Source organism: Lygodium microphyllum, chromosome 27 (genome assembly GCF_053477565.2).
Source record: "Lygodium microphyllum isolate KBCC chromosome 27, Lygodium_microphyllum_v1.1.10, whole genome shotgun sequence".
Taxonomy (NCBI): Eukaryota; Viridiplantae; Streptophyta; class Polypodiopsida; order Schizaeales; family Lygodiaceae; genus Lygodium; species Lygodium microphyllum.
The window spans coordinates 82,414,835-82,438,910 of record NC_141161.1 but is presented as its reverse complement, the minus strand read 5'-3'; the positions used below and the strand labels follow the sequence as shown (position 1 = coordinate 82,438,910).

At 50.9% G+C, this 24,076-nt stretch overlaps 1 protein-coding gene across 5 annotated transcripts in view; it reads left to right on the top strand.

The window, feature by feature from the left end:
* Nucleotides 1–24,076, top strand: part of LOC148012532 (uncharacterized) — a 216,390-nt gene that overhangs the window by 156,806 nt on the left and 35,508 nt on the right. For all 5 annotated transcript variants that reach the window (XR_015689048.1, XR_015689047.1, XM_087669059.1 and 2 more), the window contains exons 10-11: nt 20,512–20,775; nt 20,869–20,987. Coding sequence is in view for 3 of the 5 variants with exons in the window: in XM_087669059.1 (XP_087525185.1) it covers nt 20,512–20,775; nt 20,869–20,987 (383 nt within the window). In the remaining 2 variants the exon portion in view is untranslated. The remainder of the gene's footprint in view (nt 1–20,511; nt 20,776–20,868; nt 20,988–24,076) is intronic.

Here is a 24,076-nt window from a genome sequence, read left to right as displayed (position 1 = left end):
TGGCTTGGGGTTGGAACGGGGATAACGACGGTTCCACGGGGTAATGACGTTGCCTCTGGTATCAAAAGCCAGCTTAGCAGGTGGACCCTTTGGACGATCCGAATACATTTTCCTGGCAGGCTGAGGACGGGGGGCAGAGGAAACCATAGCAGGAGCAAAGCGCTCGGAAGACAACATTTCCTTCCTGCGCATATATGTACGCATGGAATCTTGTGAGGTAGTAGGCATAGTATTCTCCATGCCAGCAACAACCTTGTTGCCTTTTTTTGCACGCATTTCAACCCAATCAGTGGCACGGGAATCCAGACCTGAAACCTGTTGTTTACCTTTTGCCAGAACTTGGGGCAGGTGGATAGTATCCAGCGACGGAGCATCACACACCATATCTTCCATGGGCGGCGCAACATGGGCAACATCTGAAGGGTGTTGCTGCTCCGGGCATTCGGCCATAAAATGCCCCAACTGTCCACAGAAAAAGCAATGTCCTGCAAAATTGCCCCATTTCAAACGAAAGTGTAACGGATGCATGCCAGAGCAATTGAGGCGTAACCAAGCAGGCCTTTTCCTTGCAGTGTCCCATAACATACACAAGCGGTTGCGATTCACAGCCCTGAGACTGGGAGGGACCAGAACAGTGCCCACAGCGGCCATAGCATCCTTCAATAGTGGCCAATAAATAGCCGGACAATTTTCCACTTCTACCCACACAGGGCATTCACGTTGCAGCAGACGCTGAAAATCTGCCATCGGGCGCCATGGAACCACATGAACCAACCGACGATCAAAAAACAAAGGCAGTTTAGACAGGAGAGCAACATGGTGCGTCTCAGATTTCAACAGGACCTCAAAAAAACCTCGGGACCCAACAAAAATCTCTTCAACACATTCCCCTTGTAGCAGACTGTGCAGCCACTGGCGAATACGGGAAAGCAGCGGGATTCGACCAGTGAAGAAGAGTCTCACAGCGCGATCATAAAACACCGAAAAGGAGCGTAGGACAGTTTTTGGGTCCACGGTGGCTTCCAGAACATCGTCAAGTGCAGAGTCGGAAAAGACTTCCTAATTATGTTGAACATAATCGCCAAGTAGAGTGTTGGTAAATTCCAGCAAATGCTCCTAGTCAGCATCCTGAGAGTCCACAGAATCCGAAGCAACGTGCGCATAGGAACGATCCTGATGAACACTTATCTCTTCCGAAGTATGCTTGGTACGTTTACCCTCAGGCTGGATGTCAGGACCAGGGGGCATCTCTTCGGTGCACGGAACCATATCCTCAGGTTTCTCAGCATCAGAATCTGGGCCAAGTGCTGCCACTGTTTGGTCTATGAAATCCAGATCCAAACCAGCAGCTCATGGGGAAACCTGCGACTGACCGAACAGACATCTGTTCGGTGTGGAAGCTGCTGATGAGGATGAGAAACTATAGGGCATGTAGATAGGCTTTGCCGTAGGTCTGGACGGCGAACTCCAGTCCCCTATGGTGGCCCTGAATCGGACCATAGGGGTGATGGATGCTCCAGGTGGTACAATCAGTGCATCTATCAGCCACGCTGAGAGTCGTGACTCCGTGCACTGATAAAAATGGGCCGCCTATGCCAGGGGCCACTCAATTACATCCCTCGGAGCCCTCCATTGTGGAGGGGCTCGAAAGATAATGCTCAAGTGTGAGACCTCGGCACCAGCCCACCAGTTAATATCCATCATGCTACCAAGATATTGCTGTGCAAACAGTGCTTGTCCTTCTTCCCCCATCCACTGGGAGATGTGGTCTGCCAACTGACTCTTCAACTCCTGCTCTATCCGTGTCGTCGTCCAATCCCCTGAGTGACAGGACTAAAAGAAGGAGTAGTTTGGTCCATCCGGTGGTGCTAGTAGATGGACCTTGCCCCTCCTTGACTTGCGAACCAAGAAGATCCCCAACTCTAGGGGTAGTGGGAACACTCCGCGCTCCGCAACTCCAACTAGGACCACGGGCCACTGCGGAAAAACTCCTTCAGCAACAGTTGTGCCTGTCTTGGGAAGGTGTGATGGGCGACGGGGGCAGATGAGCTAGTGGTTGTGTGGGAGGGGGAAGACTGCTGGTGCGAGGAGGATGTAGACGTGTGTGGCTCATCTCCTCCTGTGGGATGAGCGGGCGTGGGTCTGGGGGGATCACCTGCAATGGGTGCGGATCAGGGAGGGTGCTCGTCGGCAGGGGGGATGGTGGGGGGGGAAGAGGGTCGAGGAATGGTGGGATGGTCGGAAGTATGTGGCGGGTGTGGGGGGAGGGCTGGTGGCCCTGGAGGGGGAGGGTGGGTGTGGGTGTGGGGACTGTGGGATCTCAGGTGGGGTAGTCTGTAGCGCGAGTGGTGGCTGTGGGGGACTGTGATCTTGCCGGGTGGGACGGGCAGGGGGGGCTGCGGAGTGCTTTGCTGAGGGGGCGTCGCTTGCCCTCCTACGCCCTGCTGACGAGGCGCTGGCTGCAGCCCCCCCTGCCGTCTTCCTCTTTGTCATCTTTGGACCCGTGTGAAACCGTCGGCGTCCACCTGTGGGCCTGTCATCGGAGCCGCTTTGGCCCCGAAATGCGTACAGTCTGCTGCGTGATGTCCAAAGTCATGGCAACGTAGGCACTGCCTTGGTTACCCAATCACAATGACCTGCTGCCTAAAGGAGTGACCTCCTACCTCAATTTCCAAGAACTTTGGTATACTTTTTGTGTCTTTCACGGCCACTCGTACCTTTGGGACTCTTGCAGCTGTCATTACATCTGCGAAGAAAGCAGGGAGAACTGTGCCAAAAAGCCATCCAAAGTCCTCTACTAACAAGCAGTATTCTACCGCCAGTCCAGGAAACAGTAGGGTTAATTTATGTTTGAGAGAACTGTTGTGGAGCGCAAATGACTCCATTGTGAAGCTGCTATACCAAGGAACCATGTAGATGACCCCCTTCATGGAGGCATAGGGTGAGCTCTCCACCAACTCACGGGCTGCATCCGCAGAGGTGAGTTAAACCATGAAGATGCCTCGGCCCATAAGCACTGCCTCCAAGATCTGCGCTGTGCCAATGCACAGCATGGAGTGGAGCCAGTCCCGCAACTGGCCTCTCGATGGGGAGTGTCCCACGACCTGACCAAAGATCGCTATCTCTTTCAGCTCCAACTCTGTGGCCCAAACGACCAAGAGCTGTTTCTCAGAGAGAATGATGCGCAAGGTGTTTGACTGGGGGGCACTCGTATCGCAGCGGGCGAAAGAGGGGGGGGGGGGGGGGAGGGAGTGCGGAGGGTGGCGAAATGAACCTCAGGCGGAAAGGCCAAACGGAGCTGCAAGGCGAGGGAGGCGGGGGCAGTGTGGGCGTGGGGCAATTATAGGGCGGCGGAGGGGCAGTTATAGGGCGGGGGAGCAGGAGCTAACGGGAAGGGGCGCAGCGTGTCACGAGGGTGAAGGGAGCGCTGCGCGAGAGGAGGGAGAGGGGAAGGCGCGGTGGCAGGCAAGCGGGAGGAGGGAGGCGTGATGGCGGGCAGGAGGGGGGGAAGGCGTGATGGCGCGACAAGAGGCAGGGGAAAGCTGGCGCACGACAGCAGGCGGAGATCTGGGCAGGGGGATCACGCAGGGGAGAGCTGGCGGGGGGGGAACAGCAGGCAAGGGCAGCGCTTCACAAGGGGGGAGTAGGCGGGGCAATAGATGGAGGAGTAGGTGGGGGAGTAGACGGAGGAACAGTGCACCCTGGGGCAGTAGGCGGGGGGGAGAGCTGGTACAATGGCGGGGGCGGAGCAGCAGCGCACGCGAGCGCAGGGAGCCGTTTCGAAACTCTGATGAATGGCATGATGACTAAATTCACAAATTTCAACATTAAATCGAAGAAATTAGCTGATGATGTTCATGGAATTTGGGGCTTTTCAACAAATAGACTGAATTTCACTCCAATTCTCCCGCCAAATTTTGGGCTTTTCAAGATATCGGCATTCTTCATCAACATTGAGGCCCAATTCATCACTAGGTGTGACATTCAGCATCTTTCAGGTAAAAAATTTATAAAAATTGTCAATTTTCTCTTCAATTTTCCAGTAAAATTTGGGTCTTTTTGTCATTCAAGCCCAATTTCACCGCAATTTCTTCAGAAAATTTAGGACTTTTGTAAAGTTCATCGAATGTCATCAATATCAAGGCTCAATTCACCCTGTGGCGTGACATTCAACTACATTTGGGTAAAAATTTTATCCAATCTCTCTTCATTTTTTGGGTCAAATTTGGGGCTTTTGCCCAATTCCACCACCTAGGCACCCAAAATTTGGGGCTTTTGCCTCAATTCATTTTCTTAGCCCTCCACGTGCTAAAAAATCATATAATTTGGCTGTTGGCCCTGTTTTTTCCCAACATTGAAGACAAATTTTATTATTTCAGCACATTATTGGGCAAATTTTCAGCAAACTCTACTGCTCTCTGATTATTGGAGCACTTTCAGGCATTAATCTCTGATTTCAGCATATTGCTGATTACTACATTGATTGGGTAATATTTACTTCTGAAAATAATTATTTTCTGCATATTTTCCTCTCTCCTCAATAGGAAAACAGCAAGAAAGAAATTATTATTCTTGATATTACTGGACTTGATTGAGGCGGGCAGCATTTCATTTATCAGTGAGTTACTATTCTTCCGGTATCTATTTCCTCTCTCTTTACCTAGAAATAATTATTTTTATTGCTGATTTCCACTCATGGCCGGTAATAATAATGATGTGTTGGGCATGCTTGGCACCAACGATAAGCTCAATGGCACTTATTACCCAAAGTGGGTTTACATGATGCAACATGTTCTTGTCACGAAGAGTCTATAGCATATTGCAATCGACACCAAGCAAATGCCAACCTCTCCATCCCCAGCACCACCTCCGGCCTCCATATCACGAGGTGGCTCTCATTATGCTGAATCTTCTTCTTCGACAACACCTCCCACTCAAGATCAAATATGATGGGATGGTCATGATTCCGAAGCGCATGCCTTAATTGCTTTCATAGTTGTCAGGTATGAAAGGTACGGTACGATAAAATACGGTACTAATTGGTACCTTATGATTTTATAAGGTACGGTAAGATATTAGTACGACAAAAAATTAAGATGATTTTTTAAATAACAAAAACCATAAATCATTAAATGATAGATCATAGAATACATGCTTAAAGTGAAAATAGCCATTTCATTACAGAATAAGATGAATACATGAGGGTGACCATCACGGTCGCATGGGCTACGCAAAACATGCGATACATCATACAACTACAGTCTAGTATATTTGATACAAAAAAAAAAGACCTATGTCATATGAATGATGAATCTATGATGAGGCATCACTATCATCATCATCAGAACCATCTTAGTGCTCATCAAGAGAGTCCGAAGATAACTCCTCAGCATCCAATGATGAGACAAAATCATACTCATCCTCACTGATGAGGTTACCATCATCATCAAATGATGGCTCCCTAGGTGGCGACTGTGTAGACAAGGGGGGGATGTCATCATGAGGCACAGGATGTGAGCTACTAGAGCCCCAACTTACATATGTCTGCAAGCCACTCAAACCACCCCTCCTCGATGATGGAGGGCGTCGAATGACCATGCTCTTGCTACCACCTACTCGAACTCCTTGTCCATGAGCACACAGACTGCGAGTGTCACGGGTATCTATTGCTATAAGCTCTCTATGGAGCTCTACAGAAATCATCTCCTCCTCCTCGTCCACCTCCTTATGTACAGTCGGAAGAGTATCACCTGTCAACTTAAATGTATCAACATTCACCTATACAATGCAGTGATGTACGTAAGATTGATCATGATTCATTGTAAATACTAAATGCTAAAGTCTAAATTGCAAAGTATACAGTTTAAACTTCAAAGTTCAAAGTTTAAAAGTTAAAACAACAAATTTTAAATGTTATGGTTAAGTGTTTAAACTTTACCTGCTTCGGACTACCCATGCTCATCATAGCCCTCATCATGCGTAAGTTAGTGCGATAATAGACTAGCCGCTCTAACTCTCGTGTGCTAAGCCGATTGCGAATATTTGTGTGAATGAGAGAATAGGCACTCTTGTTTCTCTCACATGCACTCGAAGAGCAATCCCGGGCAACGACCCTCATGACTAAGGGCTGAAGGGTCTCCAGTGCGTATCCAAAGTTTTGCCACCAAAATAAAGGCTTCACAAGTAACCCTCTTCTCCAACAAGTGGGAGAAGCAAAAGCCACATGCCCTCTCTGATCTGCATAGCATCCTAGCTCCTCTAGCAATGCATTCTGGTCATCAACAGGGACCACACGAGTCAAATAAGCAAGCTGGTCTGAACGGAACTCTCTATCATCCATGACCACCGATGACTTGTAGGCTGGATATACCAATGCGGCAAAACCATGGATGGGCTTATGCATCCACGCCCATGTTCTCTCTGCTATCTCTAAAACATGTGCATGCTATGTCTCTGCGATCACTATACAAGCACGTGCCTCCGCCAATGCCGCTCTAAAGAAGTGAACGAGAAGGCCCATGGTGGACCCCTCGCAATCACTCATACGTAACTCCCTATAAAAGGAAGTCATGACAATAACAACAACACAGACTTTTTGCCAAAACTGCTCATTAAGGCACAAGCGCTGCATGGGTTCGGCCTCCTCTGTCTCATGCTCATCTCACTCATTCCATAGAGTGGACAGCATTGTCTGGACCGCACCTCATTAAGACGCTCTAGCAATAACCACATTTAAGCAAAGCGAGTTGAAGAAGGCTTCTTCAACTCCAGTGTGCTATGCTTACGATACATCGCAAGCACCTTTATCTTTACCATGAAGAATGTGACAATTGACGTAGCTTTGCGGACCACCCTCTTCACCCACTTGAGCTTCCCAATGTCCTCCATGAGCAAGTCCAAACAATGACTTGCACATGGAGTCCACACAATGGTAGGGAACTCAGCCTCAAAAACGGCCCATGCGCCGACAATTCGATGCATTGTCTGTAACAACTTGCACCACATTTTAGAGGCCCACCTACAACTACAATTTACAAATTACAAGTTATGTATAAATCAAATTTCAATTATGAATCTTCCATCATGATATTATCATAATGAAAGTGAAACAAATTTAAAACACAAATTGCAATGTCTACCTCAATGATAGCTTGTCGAATGTGGCGGTAGATGAATGTGCCCATCGTTTTTTTCCCCCTCTTGCCGGTATCTACGACCCGCAAAAAGTGAGTGCCGAGTGGACATGAGACAAGTATGTTGATGATGCCCCATTTCTTACGATCACTCCATCCGTCGGTGAGATTGGAGCAACCATATTTTATCCATGCGGCCCGAATTCATCAATCTTTCTCGTCCTCATGTCGTTGTATGTGACACTGGTCTATCCTTCACATGGACCCACATTGGCAATGGCTTTTACCATCTTCTTCCATTACTCTTGCTATAGGACATTGAATGCAAGATTTCACTCAATCACTGTGCGTGCAATTTCAATGTCCACAAGTCGTTGCCTTTCTCTAAGAAAGACAACCGATCCACGTACATGACTGGGAGCTTGAGAGAGAGACAATTGTCTCTCCGACACCACATGAGCCTCCATTCTTTGTCTTTTACCGGAGCCGGATGCGGATGTGAAGCCCCCACCACCAATGGTAGAGTCCTCTCCCGCATCGGTTGAAGATACGCCCACATTGGATGCTTCCTCGTTAGTAGGAATAGGAGTTGGTACCAATAAGCCACTTCCTCCTCCTCTTGTGGATCCCCCTCTCATCTTAGCGAGAATCTTCTCTGCAATGTTTTGAGGGATCTCCTTGCATGGAGCAACTTGCCCCCGTCTTGGAAAGATGTTGGAGAAGCCGAGGTGCACCACTTGTATAGTGCTTCCCGCAATACTAATATGTCCAATGGTGGGAGTTGGACTTCTTTGTGTCCCTCTCTACATGGATCGCATGCAAAGTGAAGGTCTCGTGCTTCTCACGAGTCATAGTGCCGATGACGAATAAAGAGGCCACAGAGAGAGAGAGAGAGAGAGAGAGAGAGAGAGAGAGAGAGAGATGCTTGAGAGAGAGAGAGAGAGAGAGACTTCATTGATGAGAGAGGTGTGTGACGCTGAGGAGACGCGACGCGATGGAGCGTGATCGGACGCCGCCTCGCCCCTGTTTCTGTTCCGCTACTGTCGGTGGACTGCACCACGCTTGACGGCAGCCCCCGTCTCGTTTCACCATACTGCCGTTGCACTCCAGCCTATTTTCCTGGGCGTTGACGGAACCAAGTATTGCGGGTCCCTGCTTTTGTGTGTTCGCCTATGCCGTTTCTGCCTTTGGCGAGCTCTGGCCTTGTCCTCCTGTGAGCTCTGTCCCTGCACGCCTGCCACCTATCGTCTGTACCTGCCTTTCGCGACCTCTGCGCGTCAACGCCTGCAACTTGTTCGTGTGACGTCCTGGTCAGGTTCTGCGCGCACTCTGCCCCACCACTCAGGCGGCTGCATTGCAGTCTTCACCTCTTCTAGGTTTCTGGCATAACAGGAAGAATTCTGTGATACAGTAGAGGGTCGTCCTCCGCCGTGTGAGAAACCAGCTTACAGGGGGTGCAGATTTCTAACTCAGCAGACAGCGACCATAGGAGGGAGAGGTCGCTGGACTTCTCTTGGGGATGCAAGCGGCTAGGTGGAGTCCTGGTAGAGCGGTTGGAGAGGTTTTATGTGGGAGAGTGGGAAGGCTCTCGTGGGGGCCAGATTGGGCAGTTGGCGGGCATCACGCTGTTTGATCACTGCCCAGTTCTCCTGACACTAGATGCCCCAACATCTGCCCTAGACACTCGATCCTGTCGGATCCCTGACTCGATCTATAGGAGGGAGGAGGTGACGAAGCAGATAGAGCAACTCTGGACTAGGGAGTGGGGCAGAAGGGACCGGATCGCAGAGGAGGTAGCAGAGGTCCTAGCCGAGTCGAGCAGAATCTGTCAAGAGGCAGCCATACAGGCCAAGCAGCAGAGCTGGGAGGAGGAGAGAGCACTCCGGCGGGACCTTGCAGCCACAGAGAGATTACTACAAGAGGCACCAGGGGACCCCACCCTCCACTCACAGGAGGTGAGAGCGCCAGCAGCCATCGCTGGCCTAGAGGACAAGCGCTCTGAGTTCTCTTTCCGCACCTCAGCAGCTTTTTGGGCACTGAAAGGGGACACGATGTGCAGGGAGTTTTTCCAAGTGCACCAACCTCGCACCTCAGGAGTGCAGATGCACAACCTTCGAGATCAGCATAGGAGGGCTCGTTCAAGTCCAGACGAGGTGATGGAGATTGCCACTGATTACTACAGGTGCCTTTTCCGACAAGAGACAGCCTCAGCTAGAGGACGGCGATGTAGGCAACAGGTCTGGGATCACATCCCGTCCCTTGTCACAGAGGAGATGGGACATCCCCTCCTAGTCCCCCTTCACAGAGAAGGAACTAGAGGAGGCTTTCCATACACAAGAAGGGTAGAAATGCCCAAGAGAGGATGGCCTCTCTAAGGCCTTCTTTACTACCTACTGGAAAGTGGTGAAGGACTCCCTACTGATGGCCTTCCAAGAGATCTTCACTTCAGGACAGATGCCAGGGAGCCTTTCGGAAGGCCTCATCAGTCTTCTCCCAAAAGGGGGAGACCGATTGGAGCTTTCCCAATGGAGACCAATCACCTTGCTATCAGTGGCCTATAAGGCACTGGCAAAGATGATTGGTAGGCGACTACGCCGCGTGCTGCCAGATATCATCCATGATACACAGACAGGCTTTGTCCAGGATAGGAGTATCCTAGACAATGTATTCGCCTTCTTTGAGGCGATAGAGTGGGCCTAGCACAGTGGGCAGAGACTGGCCATACTACTCTTGGATTTCAAGAAAGCTTATGATAAGGTGGATTGGGATTTCCTAGAGGGCACCATGGTAAGGTTGGGTTTCCCCCAGGCTTGGATTTGCGGGGTTGCCGCACTTTACAGATCGGCCACCAGCAGGGTTCTCATAGGTGGTAGGTGAGGGGAGGAGTTTGGGTAGGAGAGATCGGTCCGGCAGGGCTGCCCCTTGGCCCGGTACCTGTTTCTACTCTTTGCAGAGGCGATGTCTTACTTCCTCAGGTCCCATACGAGCAGATTACGTGGCCTCCGACTTCCCGTGAGAGAGGAGACTGAGTTGCTAGACTCAGAATATGCAGATGATACAACACTCTACATAGAGGACGATGAGTTGATGTTGGAGAGAGTGAGGTTGGCTCTTGAGGTGTTCTGTTCGGCAGCGGGAGCGAAAATCAATTGGCAAAAATCGGTTGGTTTCCTCACAGACCCGGACTCTAGCATGGAGTGGGGCGTCTACCTAGGATTCAGATGGGTGAGCAGAGGACAGACCGTCCGGTACCTAGGGTTCCAGATGGGACTCGACATCACTACCACCCAGCAATTTCTTCCAGTCCTCGATTCTATTCGGAGGAAGCTGACTTACTGGAGCACGGCTCGCCTCTCACTAGCCGGTCCTCCTAGCGACGGTCTGGTACATTGCCTTGTGTTGGTACTTTTCCTCATCCTACGTAGTGCAGCTTTGCCGCCTAAGTGCGGAACTTCGTTTGGTCCGAGTCAGACGGCTCCGGGGATTCCCGGGCCAAGGTATGCCGGCATGGGCGACCATCATACGGTATCGGTCAAAGGGAGGGCTTGGGATCATAGACCTAGAGTTTCAGAGCAAGGCCCTCTTGGGCAAGCTAGTTGTGCGCAGTCTCACACCGGGAGGGCAAACCTGGAAGGTTCTATTGCAGGAGGGTCTTCAGGATTGTAGACCGAGGCTTGGCGGTGAGTGGAGGCCGTCCTTAAGATGGATCTTCACTTCAGCCCAAATCACCCCCCCTCCCCAGATCACCTTTCCTATGCAGCTTACTCCGCGTGTGGCAGGGCCTCCGCAAGTCCCTAATTCAGAGCCCCCCAGGCTGCCAAGAGGAGATAGACTGTCGGCCGGTGATTTGGAACCCCCAAGTCAAAGATCGGGAAAGGGCACAGATTGGTGAGTGCCTCCACATCCAGTGGGCTGGTTGGGAGGCCGGCCCGGCTCGTAACATCAGGACATGGCGAGAGGAGTGGAGTTGAGACGAAGGGAGATAGACGCAGCAATACCTCCGGAGTGGCTTGCTCCCCCGATACGAGTGCCGATAGAGCCTAGGGAGGTATGGGCCGCCAGGTTTTCACCAGCAGGTGTCCCCTACAGGTAGCAGGTAGAGTGGGTGGCGCCCCGCAAGGGACTTTCTTCACCGTTCAAGAGGGGGGCGTCTGACCCTTGACAGAGGGCAGCACGAGGAGGGGGGGCATTTGACCCTTGACATGGCGATTGGACCCCTATGTTTTCTGGAAGGAGCTCACAGAGTGGCGCCTTTGGATTTGGGAGGGCAGACCACTTGATGAGTTGGAGTGGAATCCAAGAGAGTGGCTATGGCCAACCACTGCAGTCACCACAAAGCCACCCAGGTTCCTAGAGTACACTGCTAGGATTGGCAGACACGTACTCATGCAGGAGGATATGGATTGGGCACCGTCACGTAGCAGGCACTGGGCAGAACATAGCATCACGGAGCTATTCCGACGGACCTTCTAGTGCCGCCTATGGGATAGCTGGAGGCCAAAGAGGGTATCGTACTTCTTATGGTTGGTGGTACATGGAGGCTTGGCGGTGGGAAGCTGGCTTACCCAGATGCAAAAGGAGAGAGGTTGTAAGCGTTGCGCACAGCACCCTCTGGAAACCCCAAAGCACTGCCTTTGGTCATGTGAGGAGGCACAACTGGTGTGGAGAGGAGCATGCCGTATCCTCCGCCGTACAACACCCAACCTTGGATATATCTCATGGGGCGCCTTCTGTTGGCAGGCAGTCAGCGAGGGCCATCACCTTCTGTATGAGCCCGGGATGCAGGACAGGATATTCATCATTGAGGCAGGATCGTGCGCAGTGGTCGGGTTGGAGGCTCTACGCATCCGCTAGGTACTGGAGCCCACAACAGACCGCTCTGAGGTATGGGAGATCATAGGGAGTCTTATTGGATGGCATATTTGGAAGGCGCGGTGTCAGGAGAGTTTGGGCGGAGAGAGACTTTCAGTACATGCAACCCTAGCTGAGTTATGGACCTCCATCATCCACTCCCTCCGCGGCTGTTGGGATCAGGTGCAGGGCGAGTCTAGGGTTCGTCAGGAGCTCCGTGGCCACTTTATGCATACCTAGGGCGGCCAGGACCTGTTTTTCATGATGCAGGCAGGCAGCCCCAAATGGCGATATACCCCCCATGACATGACGATACCCTCCCCCTCCCCAACATAACATGCCGCCCCCCCCCCCCCCCCCCCAATGACACGACGCGACGGGACGCGCCCCCCTTCCCAACATAACATGACATCCCCCCCCATGACACGACACGACGTGACGCGATGGCTTCTTGCCCCCATCCCCCCCAAACCACCCTGAGAGGCTTGTAATCATGATGTATTTGTGTTGCAACTCCAGCTAGTCTGTCGAGCATACGTTGTAATCAATTTCTTTGAGTAATATAGCCACATTTTTTTTGCAAAAAATGAAATTCGTGAATTTGATGGAATCCCCCAAGTTGTATTTTGAGATTGAAGAGAAATTGGGAGATATATGTAAAAACCCCAAATTTTGGCCCAATTATGCTTAAGAAGGGCAGTGGGTAGGAACAAAGGCTTGCTAGAATAAATGATGTAATTAAATGTCTTTGTTTAATAGACCTTGTGTGATTGGGCGCTTGTTGGTGATGTAGCGGCAGGAATAATAGTGATCAAGCGGCACATCTGGCATGGTAGGTCTATCAGCTCAACACAGTCTACATGCTGACGAGTTGCTGTTAGCAAAGGGGTGGCAGATCAGCAGAAAGGCACCAGCTGTCGAGGTGGGCTGGCGACCAGCAATGTGTCCATGAATCTGATGTGGCAAATTGTCACGTATCTGCAGGCTCATGGTCGGCAGCTTTTGAACAAGCAATTCAAAGGCAACGACTAATGTGTGCGAGGCAATGATGAGGCAGGGCGGAGTTGAGAGGAAGGTGTGATCAGGGAGGCAACCAGTAGGTTAGTTGATGGCAATGCTCAAGCTTGTTGGCAAGGACACTTGTATGCTAAAGAGACTAATTGGAGAAGATAATGGAAGCACGGTGACGTGTGAGCATTGGGACCACTAGTCGGGGCGATAAAAACCAATGCAATGAAAGCAGGCATGATGGCAATGGCTTCGAGTAGTAGATGCCGGCTGAAGTGTGGCACTCAATGGCAATGGCTGCAAGGCAATGATTGTGAGTGATGGCGAGGGCGATGAAGAAAAGTGGCTCTCATACCATTGTAGGCCCTAGCATGGAGCAGCTGTGTGATTTATTTAATAGAAAGTGAATGAGAATGAAAGAATTAATCAATGCATAATGATACTCGATCATGAATGAGAAGCAATGTATTAATGAGTGAGAGAGAGTACAACACTCAAGGCGATCACATTGAATAATGCCACACTTGTGCAAATGAGGCGCAAAGTGTCTTTAAATAATAAAAAATGAAACACTAATGGCTTAACCGTCATAGGAAACTCTAAAATAAACCCTAACCCTAGTGTCACTTGTCCTAGGGGCAACAACTGCATTTAATGACAATTTAAATGCCTAGGGAATCTGGATCATAGATCAAAGGGCATAAATGCATACCCCACGAGATGGCCCTTAAGGTCTTAAGTAAGTTAGACCTATCCCTAACTCAAATAGAGTTAATGTAACTTTAGAATCTAGTGTTCTACTTTTAAAGTCCTAGACACACTACTTTGACACTTTAGTAAGTGTCCACATCACACAAATTACATTGGGCAGAGTCCATAATTGATCAACTCTATTAAAGAAAAGGGCGGGGGCGATTGATGAAGCTTGGAATAAGGTTGCTAGTAGGGCAGATTAAGAAGCCATGAAAGAGGATGTAATATGGGATGAGAGCAAAAGATTGAGGGCAGGAGCGTGGCAGTGCTGGGTCAAGGGGGACAAATGCAGGAATACTGGGAAGGAGCTAGAAGCAGCTCACAGGTGGGGAAGGAAGGTGTGGTGGGCAGGCTGTAGGCAGGTGCAGGCAGGGAGAAGTAAAGGAAAGCTGTGACCACCGGAATGGCTAAGGGCTGCTGGAAGGCTGAGTGCAGGGTGGGAGACAGCATGCCTGACTGAAAGGGAGGAGCTGCTTACACCAGGGAGGCATCATAGTCAGATGAGCAACGGCTTTCTTTCTTTTTTTTGCAAGTAAAATGTGGCTGATTATATTACTCAAAAAACTGATTACAATAGAGTGCTCATGCTCAACAGACTAGCTGGAGCTGATGCAAAGTAACTAATACATCATGTATACAAGCTTCTCAAGGCAGTCTAGGGAGGATGGGGGCAAGAAGCCATTGGGAGGGGGGGGGGGGGGGGGGGGGGTTATATTGCAACTAGGGCTGCCTGCCTGCATCACGAAGAATAGACCCTGACCGCCCCAACTGCGCATGAAGTGACCTCGGAGCTCCTGACGAGCCCTCGACTCGCCCTGCACCTGGTCCCATCGGCCGCGGAGGGAGTGGATGATGGAGGTCCGGAACTCTGCTAAGGTCGCATGTGCTGAAAATCTCTCTCTGCCGAAGGCCTCCTGACACCGTGCCTTCCAGATATGCCATCCAGTAAGACTACCTATGATCTCCCATACCTCGGAGCAGACTGCTGTGGGCTCTAGTACCTGGCGGATGGGTAGAGCCTCCAAACCAACCACTGCGCACGACCCTGCCTCGATAATGAATATTGTGTCTTGCATCCCCGCCTCATACAAAAGGTGACGGCCCTGGCTGACTGCCTGCCAACAAAAAGCTCCCCATGAGATATATCCAAGGTTGTGTGCGATACGACCAAGGATGCGGCATGCTCCTCTCCACACGAGCTGTGCCTCCTCACATGACCAAAGGCAGTGCTTTGGGGTTTCCAGAGGCTGCTGTGTGCAGCGCTCACAATCTCCCTCCTTCTGCATCTGGGCAAGCCAACTTCCCACCGCCAAGCCTCCATGTGCCACCAGCCATAAGAAGTACAACACCCTCCTCGGCCTCCAGCTATCCCATAGGCGGCGCCAAATTGTCCGTCAGAAGGACTCTATGATGCTGTGATCCGCCCAGTGTCTCTACGTGACGGCGCCCAGTCCATCTCGTCTTGCATCAGTACGTCTGCCTATCCTGGTAGTGTACTCTAGGAACCTGGGTGGCTTCTTGGCGATCGAAGAGGCCGGCCATAGCCACTCTCCTGGATCCCACTCCAGCTCATCAAGTGGTTTGTCCTCCCAGATTCAAAGGCGCCACTCCTTGAGCTCCTGCCAAAAAACATAGGGGTCCAGTCTCCATGTCTTCCCCTGAAGGCCCACCACCCGAATCCTCCTCCACAAAAGGGCAGCAATCCCCTCATCCTGCTACCCTCTGTCAAGGGCCAGATGTCCCCCCTCCTAAATGATGAAGAAAGTCCCTTGTGGGGCGCCACCCACTGTACCTGCCACGTGAAGGGGGATGCTTCCTGGTGAAAACCTAGCTGCCCATACCTCCTCGGGCTCTATCGGCTCACGTATCGGGGGAGTAAGCAACTCCGGAGGTATTGCTGCGTCTATCTCCCTTCTCCTCACCTCCACTCCTCTCTGGCAGGCCTGATACTCACTGCAACACCTCGTCCTCCATCCTGTACACCTCTCGCTATGTCCTGATGGTACAGGCCGGGCCGAGGCCTCCCACCCAGCCCACTGGATGTGGAGGCGTTCACCTATCTGTGCCCCTTCCTGATCTTTGACCTGGGGGTTCCAGATCACCGGCTGACGGTCTATTTCCTCCTGGCAACTTGGGGGCCTCTGGATTAGGGCCTTTCGGAGGCCTTGCCACATGAGGAGTAAGCTACGCAGAAAAGGTAATCTTGGGGGGGGGGGGGGGGGGGGGGTGATCTGGGCAAACGTGAAGATCCATCTCAGGGACGGCCTCCACTCCCCGCCAAGCCTTGGTCTATAGTCTTGAAGGCCCTCCTACAATAGGACCTTCCAAGTCGGCTCGCTTGGTGTGAGACCGCGGACAACTACCTTGCCCAAGAGGGCCATACTCTGATACTCTAGGTTGATGATCCCAAGCCCTCCCTCTGACCTATGTCGTATGATGGTCGCTCACGCCACCTTGGCCCTGGAATCCCTGGAACCATCAGACCCTGACCAGAGGAAGTTCCGTACTAGGCGGCGAAGCTGCACTACGCACGATGAGAAAAAGCACCAACACAAAGCAATGTACGAGGCTATTGCTAGGACGTGGTTAATCACTAGGGCTCGTTCGCCGGCTAGTGAGAGGTGAACCGTGCTCAAGTAGGTCAGTTTTCTCCGAATAGAATCCAGGACAGGAAGAAACTCCTGGGCAAGAGTGATGTTGAGTCCCACCTGGAACCCTAGGTACCGGACAATCTGCCCTCTACTCACCTATATGAATCCGAGGTGGACGCCCCACTCCGTACTAGAGTTCGGGTCTGTGAGGAAACCAACCGACTTTCACTAGTTGATTTTTGCTCCCGTTGCAGAGCAAAACATGTCAAGAGCCAGCCTCACTCTCTCCAGCATCAACTCATCGTCCTCTATTTAGAGGGTTGTATCATCTGGGTACTCTGAGTCTAGCAACTCAATCTTCTCTCTCACTGGAAGTCAGAAGCCACGTAATCCACTCACACGTGACCTAAGGAAGTGAGACATCGCCTCTGCGAAGAGTAGAAATAGGTATGGGGCCAGGGGGCAGCCCTTTCGCCTATGAGCACTTTGCTGGTGGCCGATCTGTACTGGGCAGAGACCCCATGAATCCAACCCTGGGGGAATCCCAACCTCACCATGGTGCCCTCTAGAAAATCCCAGTCCACCCTGTCATAAGCTTTCTCGAAATCCAAGAGTAGTACGACCAGTCTTTGCCCATTGTGCTGAGCCCACTCTGCCGCCTCAAAGAAGGTAAATACATTGTCAAGGATGCTCCTATCCTGGACAAAGCCTGTCTGTGTCATGGATGATATCTGGAAGCACGGGCGTAGTCGCCTACCAATCATCTTTGCTAGTGCCTTATAGGCCACTGGCAATAAGATGATCGACCTCCACTGGGAGAGCTCCAATTGGTTTTCCCCTTTGGCGAGAAGACTAATGAGGCTTGCTGAGAGACTCTTGGCATTTGTTCTAAAGTGAAAATCATCTGGAAGGCCCTCAATAGGGGGTTCTTCACCACTTCCCAGTAGGTAGTGAAGAAGGCCTTAGAGAGGTCATCCTCCCCCGGGCATTTCTGCCCATCCTGTGTATGAAAAGCCTCCTCTAATTCCTTCTTTGTAAAGGGGGCTAGAAGGGAGCATCCCATCTCCTTTGTGACGAGGGATGGGATGTGATCCCATACCTACTGTCTACATCTCTGCTCTCTAGCTGAAACCCTCTTGTTGGAAAAGGTGCATGTAATAGTTGGTGGCAATCTCCATCACCTCGTCTGGGCTAGAATGGGTCCTCCTATACTGATCCCGAAGGTTGCGTATCTACTCTCCTGCGGTGTGGGGCTGGTGCACCTGGAAGAACTCCGTGCACATCGTGTCCCCCTTCTGTGCCCAGAAGGCTACTGAGGTTCGGAAAGAGAACTCCGAGCGCCTGTCTTCTAGGCCAGCAACGGCTGTTCGCACACGCACCTCCTGCGCGTGGAGAGTGGGATCCCTTGGTGCCTCCTGCAATTATATCTGCGTGGGTGCAAGGTCCCGCCGGAGTGCTCTCTTCTCCTCCTAGCACTACTGCCTGGTCTGTATGGCTGTCTCTTGGCAGATTCTGCTCGACTCGGCTAGGACCTCTACAACTTCTTCTGCTATGCGGTCCCTCCTGTCCCACTCTCTGGTCCAAATCTTCTCTATCTGTCTCGTCACCTTCTCCCTTCATGAGAGTCTCCCCACTCTCCCACATAAAACCTATCGAGCTGCTCCAACAAGACTCCACCTAGCCGCGTGTATCCCCAAGAGAAGTCCAACGACCTCTCCCTCTTGTGGAAGGCAGGGTCTCTCCACGCATCATGTGCTCCGACTGCAAGCAAAAAGACCTCCCATGCCTTCTGCTCTTCCCCAACCATGCCCTGGTAGTTTTTGCCTCTACCCTGCTGGTCCTCCAAAGCCTCCAAGTTGTTGAAATCTCCTCCAACGATCCAAGAGTCCACCTTTGGGAGTTAATCTGCGATCTCCACCCAGAACCTGCTGTGTGCCCTAACCTCCCTAGGGGCATAGACATTGAGGACTCCAATGCAAGAGTCCCCAATATCCAGTCTGATCCATAGAACCCTTCTTGCCACTATTGTCCCGTGATCTCGTACACAGGCGGTGAGACTCGGGCCAATAGAGGTGCATACGCCTCCACTTCTACCGTGGGCACCTATAGCGTGCTCCTAGTACGTGTGCGAGCTGCCTAGAAGTACTTTCCCAACCCGCTGGGCCTGAGTGGGGGTGAGCTTGTGCTCCTGCAGAAGCAAGATGTCAATCCATCCAGCAAGGGCAGGTTGCAGCTCCTGCCGAACAATCAACTTCCTGGAACCACGTGCCCCACTGTAGTGGAGACTATTCACATTCCAAGATGCAAGGTGTAAGCTCATGGGGAAACCTGTGACTGACCGAACGGGTATCTATTTGGTGTGGATGCTGCTGATGAGGAGGAGAAACTGTGAGGCATGCAAGTGTGCTTTGCCGCCGGTCTGGACGGTGAACTCCAATCCCCCATGGTGGCCCTCGGTCGGACCATAGGGGTGATAGATGCACCAGGTGGCATTATCACTGCATCTATCAGCCATGCTGAGAAACCTGACTCTGTACACTGGTAGAAACGAGTCGCTTGTGCCGGGGCCACTCGATCAGGTCCCTCGGAGCTCTCCACTGTGGGGGGGCTCTAAAGATAATGCTCAAGTGTGGGACCTCGGCACTAGCCCACTAGTTAATGTCCATCATGCAACCAAGCCACTGTTGTGCAAACAATGCTAATCCTTCATCTCCTATCCACTGGGAGATGTGATCCGCCACCTTACTCTTCAACTCCTCCTCAATCTGTGTGGTCGTCCATTCCCCTAAGTGAGAGGCCTAAAGACAAAAGGCGTAGTTTGGTCAATCCGGTGGTGCTAGTAGGTGGACCTTGCCCTCCCTTGACTTACGAACCACGAAGATCCCCACCTCTAGAGGTAGTGGGAACTCTCCACGCTCCGCAACTCTCAAGTAGGACCATGGGCCACTGCGGAAGAACTCGTGTGACAACAACTGTGCTTGTCCTGGGAAGGTGGTGGCTGTGTGGGAGGGGGAAGACTGTTGGTGCGCGGAGGAGGTAGGTGTGTGGCTCATCACCTCCTGTGGGAGGAGGGGGGTGGGTCATGGGGCGGTCACCTGAGCTGGGTGCGGGGATTGTGGGGACTCAGACGGGGCGGTCTGTGGCGCGGGTGGAGGATGTGGGGGGCTGCGGTCCTGCCGGGTGGGACAGACGGGGGGCTGTGAAGTTCTCTGCTGAGGGGGCGTTGCACGCTCACCTGCACCCTACTAACGAGGCTGGTGGGTTTGATGAGCTGAGGCTGGTGGGTCTGGTTGGATGGGCGGGGGGAAGCGCCAAGCGGGCGAGCTGGCCAGTCGCGTGGGCGGCCAGAGGTGGGGGACAGATGTCTCAAATGAAGGGGGCGAACTGGCGGAAGAAAAAACGGCCCGTGATCTGGGGGATGCGAACTGACAGGGCAAGGGACGTGATCCCCTCCGAGGGGTGGGCGTGAGCAGGCGGAGGCGAAGGGTGTGAACCAGACGGGGGGGACGGGCGTGATCAGACGGAGCGGGGGGGTAGCGCCGAGCATCGTGACGGTGCTGAGTTCGTAGCTAGATCATTAGGCTACGTGAGCATCGGCTTTCATGACTAGAGTTCAGCCAAATCTCTTCAAGCTTTTCATTCTCACCAGGGCCATTTTCTTCTCAAGTGTTTAGAAATTTGAATGATAAGTTGTTCATTGATTTTCTCATCTTTTCCAGCTATTTAGGCTCATTTTTTGTGAAAATTTGTTTTGTCAATTGTTCAGAGGCTGTTCTGCTCCTTTTTCATCCATCTTTGGCTGATTGGTCTCTATGGTTCATAGGATTGGTTTAGAGGATGAATGCTGCATTTTTGGCCATGTAGAGGTATATTTGTCTGAACTGTTCAGGGATCTAGGATTCTGAGGTGCCTTCTTAAGAGGACTTGATTCTATTGTAGCCAAGTTGACTAGAGTAGAATCTTCGTCATTGGATTATCTTGAATATTTATCAGAATATTTATCAACTACTGGAGCTAAGAAAACAAAAGTAAATGTGGTGAAGTACACATGTTCAAATATTCATATTTTATTGTTTCAAGTAACCCTTGAAGATTTGGGTACTCTTTTGTTTTTCCTCTTCACTGTGTTTTATTTGTTAACTTTGAGCTTGCCATATGCTTGTTGAATGTATCAGATTGTGGAGTTCGTCGTGTATGACAAATTAAAGGAGCTATTATTAAAGAGAACTCAGAAGGTTGACTTAAGCAGATTGGAACGTGTGGCTTTAGGCTCCCTTGCTTTGATGGCAGGCACTCTTATCATACATCCTGTTGACACTCTTCGAACTCTGTTCACGGTTCATGCAGCTGGGTCTCAGAATGGAGTTATTGAGTGCAGTAAAAGCATACTCCATAACAGTGGATTTCCGGGTTTTTATCGAGGGATTCTCCCAAACATGGTATTCATATGTTTAATTTCTTGTCTCCTTTAAACACCTTCTTGTATCTTTAGCATGCCATTATTACTCTCTGTAATTTTTTTTGGGAATCAGATGCGAGTTGCTCCATATGGTGCCATCAATTTTGTTGTGTACGATCAGTTGAAGCATTTCTACAGAAAGAGGATTGGTCCTGGTGGTGATATTGGTGTGATACCAACTGTGGGCTGCGGGTAAGGCAGTTGTGATATTTATAGTGCCTGTTATTTGGATTTTATGTGGATTAATTGAGCTTTTAGTTTAATGAAGTAATAAAAGCAGTACAACTCTTGTCACAGAATTGTGACCTTAAGAAGTGATATAACTTTTGGCTTAGCATCCAGTATGAGGTCCTTTGAATGACCGTCTATGAGCCCCCTTACGGTGGATTCTTGAGGTCAGTGACATGTAGCATTTCTCAATTGTGGATGAGAATATGGGGAGAGGAGGAAGAATGCAAACATATTTTTGTTCTAATGAGCAAAAATTTAGCCTTATAACACCAATCAGTCCCTTTGTTGGGAATGGAAATGCCTAGGTTAGTGGTAACGCATGTTTTTCCTTTCAAAGCAAAAGTCCTTTATATTAGTTAAAAGCAAACAGCACACTGAACATAAGCAGAGAACTATGCTTCATGGGATAACTAGAAGATTCACAAGATCCCAAGGGTTATAAAATAGGGTGATGAGTGATAACCAGTGTGGGGCAGAATACTACAATAATTACCATTAATATGCTCTACATAATTGGCTAGGTGTCAAAAAGACAAGAAAGGCTCTGGTGTCGTTAAAAGCAAACAGCACACTGAACATAAGTAGAGAACTACGCTACATGGGATACCTAGAATATATACAAAAGCCCAAGGGCTATATAATAGGGGAAGAGGGATAACCAGTGGAGTCACAAGTGGGAGTGTGTTGATTGCAAATTTCTCGGATTAATTACAGCCATCATGCATTTGTTTCATCCCTAGAATCCATAAACATAAAATAGGAAGAAAAGGAATAATCATTGTGGGCGTCACTGATAGTACCCTAAGTATGCTCTACAAAAGTGGCTAGGTGTGCAAATAACAAGAAAGGCCCTACAATCTCAAGGTGGAGCATGTTTATTGGCAAGTTATATGGCTGAGTTACAGTCATCATGCATTCATACCATCCCTAGAATTCTTTGTTGAGCTAAAAATGCATTACATGCTGATTTCCCACTTAAAACAGCTCCGAAACAAGCTTGATTAGTGAAATTGCCGAAACTTTCATTAAAAGAAATGTGATCCTAGAGACCCAACCATCTATAAATAGACAAGCTGCCCACCACTCAGCCTTAATCTCGTTTTTGCAGCTTGTAGGTACCTTCTCTCTGTTGTCGACACCCCGTTTGCAGAGGATATCTTAGTGGGAGCTGCTGCCCATTGCTTTCTACCATTTGGCAACTATTTTCAGCCTTCTGCTGCTGTACTGGAGCCTAGTTGGCAACTGCTGTCCCGGGCTTTTTTTTTGCAAATAAAATGTGGCTGATTATATTACTCAAAAAAACTGATTATAACGGAGTGCTCATGCTCAACAGACTAGCTGGAGCTGATGCAAAGTCACAAATACATCATGAATACAAGCCTCTCAAGGAAGTCTGGGGGCAAGAAGCTATGTGGGGTGGGGGGGAGGTGTATCGCCATCTGGGGCTGCTTGCCTGCATCACAAAAAACAGGTCCTGGCCACCCCAAGTATGCATGAAATGACTATGGAGTCCCTGATGAGCCTTGGACTCGCCGTGCATCTGATCCCAACAGCTGCGGAGGGAGTGGATGATGGAGGTCCAGAGCTCTACTAAGGTCGCTTGTGCTGAAAGTCTCTCTCCGCCGAAAGTCTCCTGACACCGCGCCTTCCAGATATGCCATCCAGTAAGACTCCCTATGATCTCCCATACCTCGAAGCAGTCTGCTGTGGGCTCCAGTACGTGACGGATGGATAGTGCCTCCAAGCCGACCACTACGCATGACCCTGTCTCGATGATGAATATCGTGTCTTGCATCCCAGCCTGATACAGAAGGTGCCGGCCCTGGCTGATTGCATGCCAACAGAAAGCTCCCCATGAGATATATCCAAGGCTGGGTGTTATACGGCAAAGGAGGTGGCATGCTTCTCTCCGCACGAGCTGCGTCTCCTCACATAACCAAAGGCAGTGCTTGGGGGTTTCCAGAGGCTTTTGTGTGCAGCGCTTACAACCTCCCTCCTGCATTTGGGCAAGCCAACTTCCCACTGCCAAGCCTCCATGTGCCACCAACCATAAGAAGTATGATATCCTCCTCGGCCTCCAGCTATCCCATAGGCGGCACCAAAAGGTCCGTCAGAACGGCTCCATGATGCTGTGCTCCGCCCGGTGCTTGCTACGTGACAGCACCCAATCCATTTCCTCCCGCATTAGTACATGTCTACCAATCCTGGCAGTGTATTCCAAGAATCTCGGTGGCTTCTTGGCGACTGTCGTGGCTAGCCATAGCCACTCTCCTAGATCCCACTCCAGCTCATCAAGTGGTCTGCCCTCCTAGATCCAAAGGCGCCACTCCGTGAGCTCCTTCCAAAAAACATAGTGGTCAAGTCGCCATGTCTTCCCCTGAAGGCCTACCACCCAAATCCTCCTCCATGAAAGGACAACTAGTCCTTTATCTTGTTGCCCTTTCCAAACTCCCCTCCTCGTGAACAGTGAAGAAAGTTCCCTGCAGGGCGCCGCCCACTCTACCTGCCATCTGTAGAGGAATGCCTGCTAGTGAGAACCTAGCGGCCCATACCTCCCTAGGCTCTATCGGCACTCGTATCGGGGGAGCAAGCCACTCCAGAGATATTGCTACGTCTATCTCCCTTCACCTCAACTCCACTCCTCTCTGGCAGCCTGGTACTCGCTGCAACACCTCCTCGTTCGCCATCCTGTACCCCTCCCGCCATGTCTTGATGGTGCAAGCCGGGCAAGCTTCCCAACCAACCTAGTGGATGTGGGGGCGCTCGCCAATCTGTGCCCCTTCCCGATCTTTGGCTTGGGGGTTCGAGGTCACCGGCTGACAGTCTATCTCCTCTTGACAATCTGGGGGGCTCTGGATTAGGGCCTTATAGAGGCTGTGCCATAGGCGGAGTAAGCTACGTAGGAAAGGTGATCCTTGGGGGGGGGGGGGGGGGGTGATCTGGGCTGACGTGAAGATCCATCTGAGGGATGGCCTCCACTCATGGCCAAGCCTCAGTCTACAATCTTGAAGAGCCTCCTGCAGTAGGACCTTCCAAGTCTGCCCTCCTGG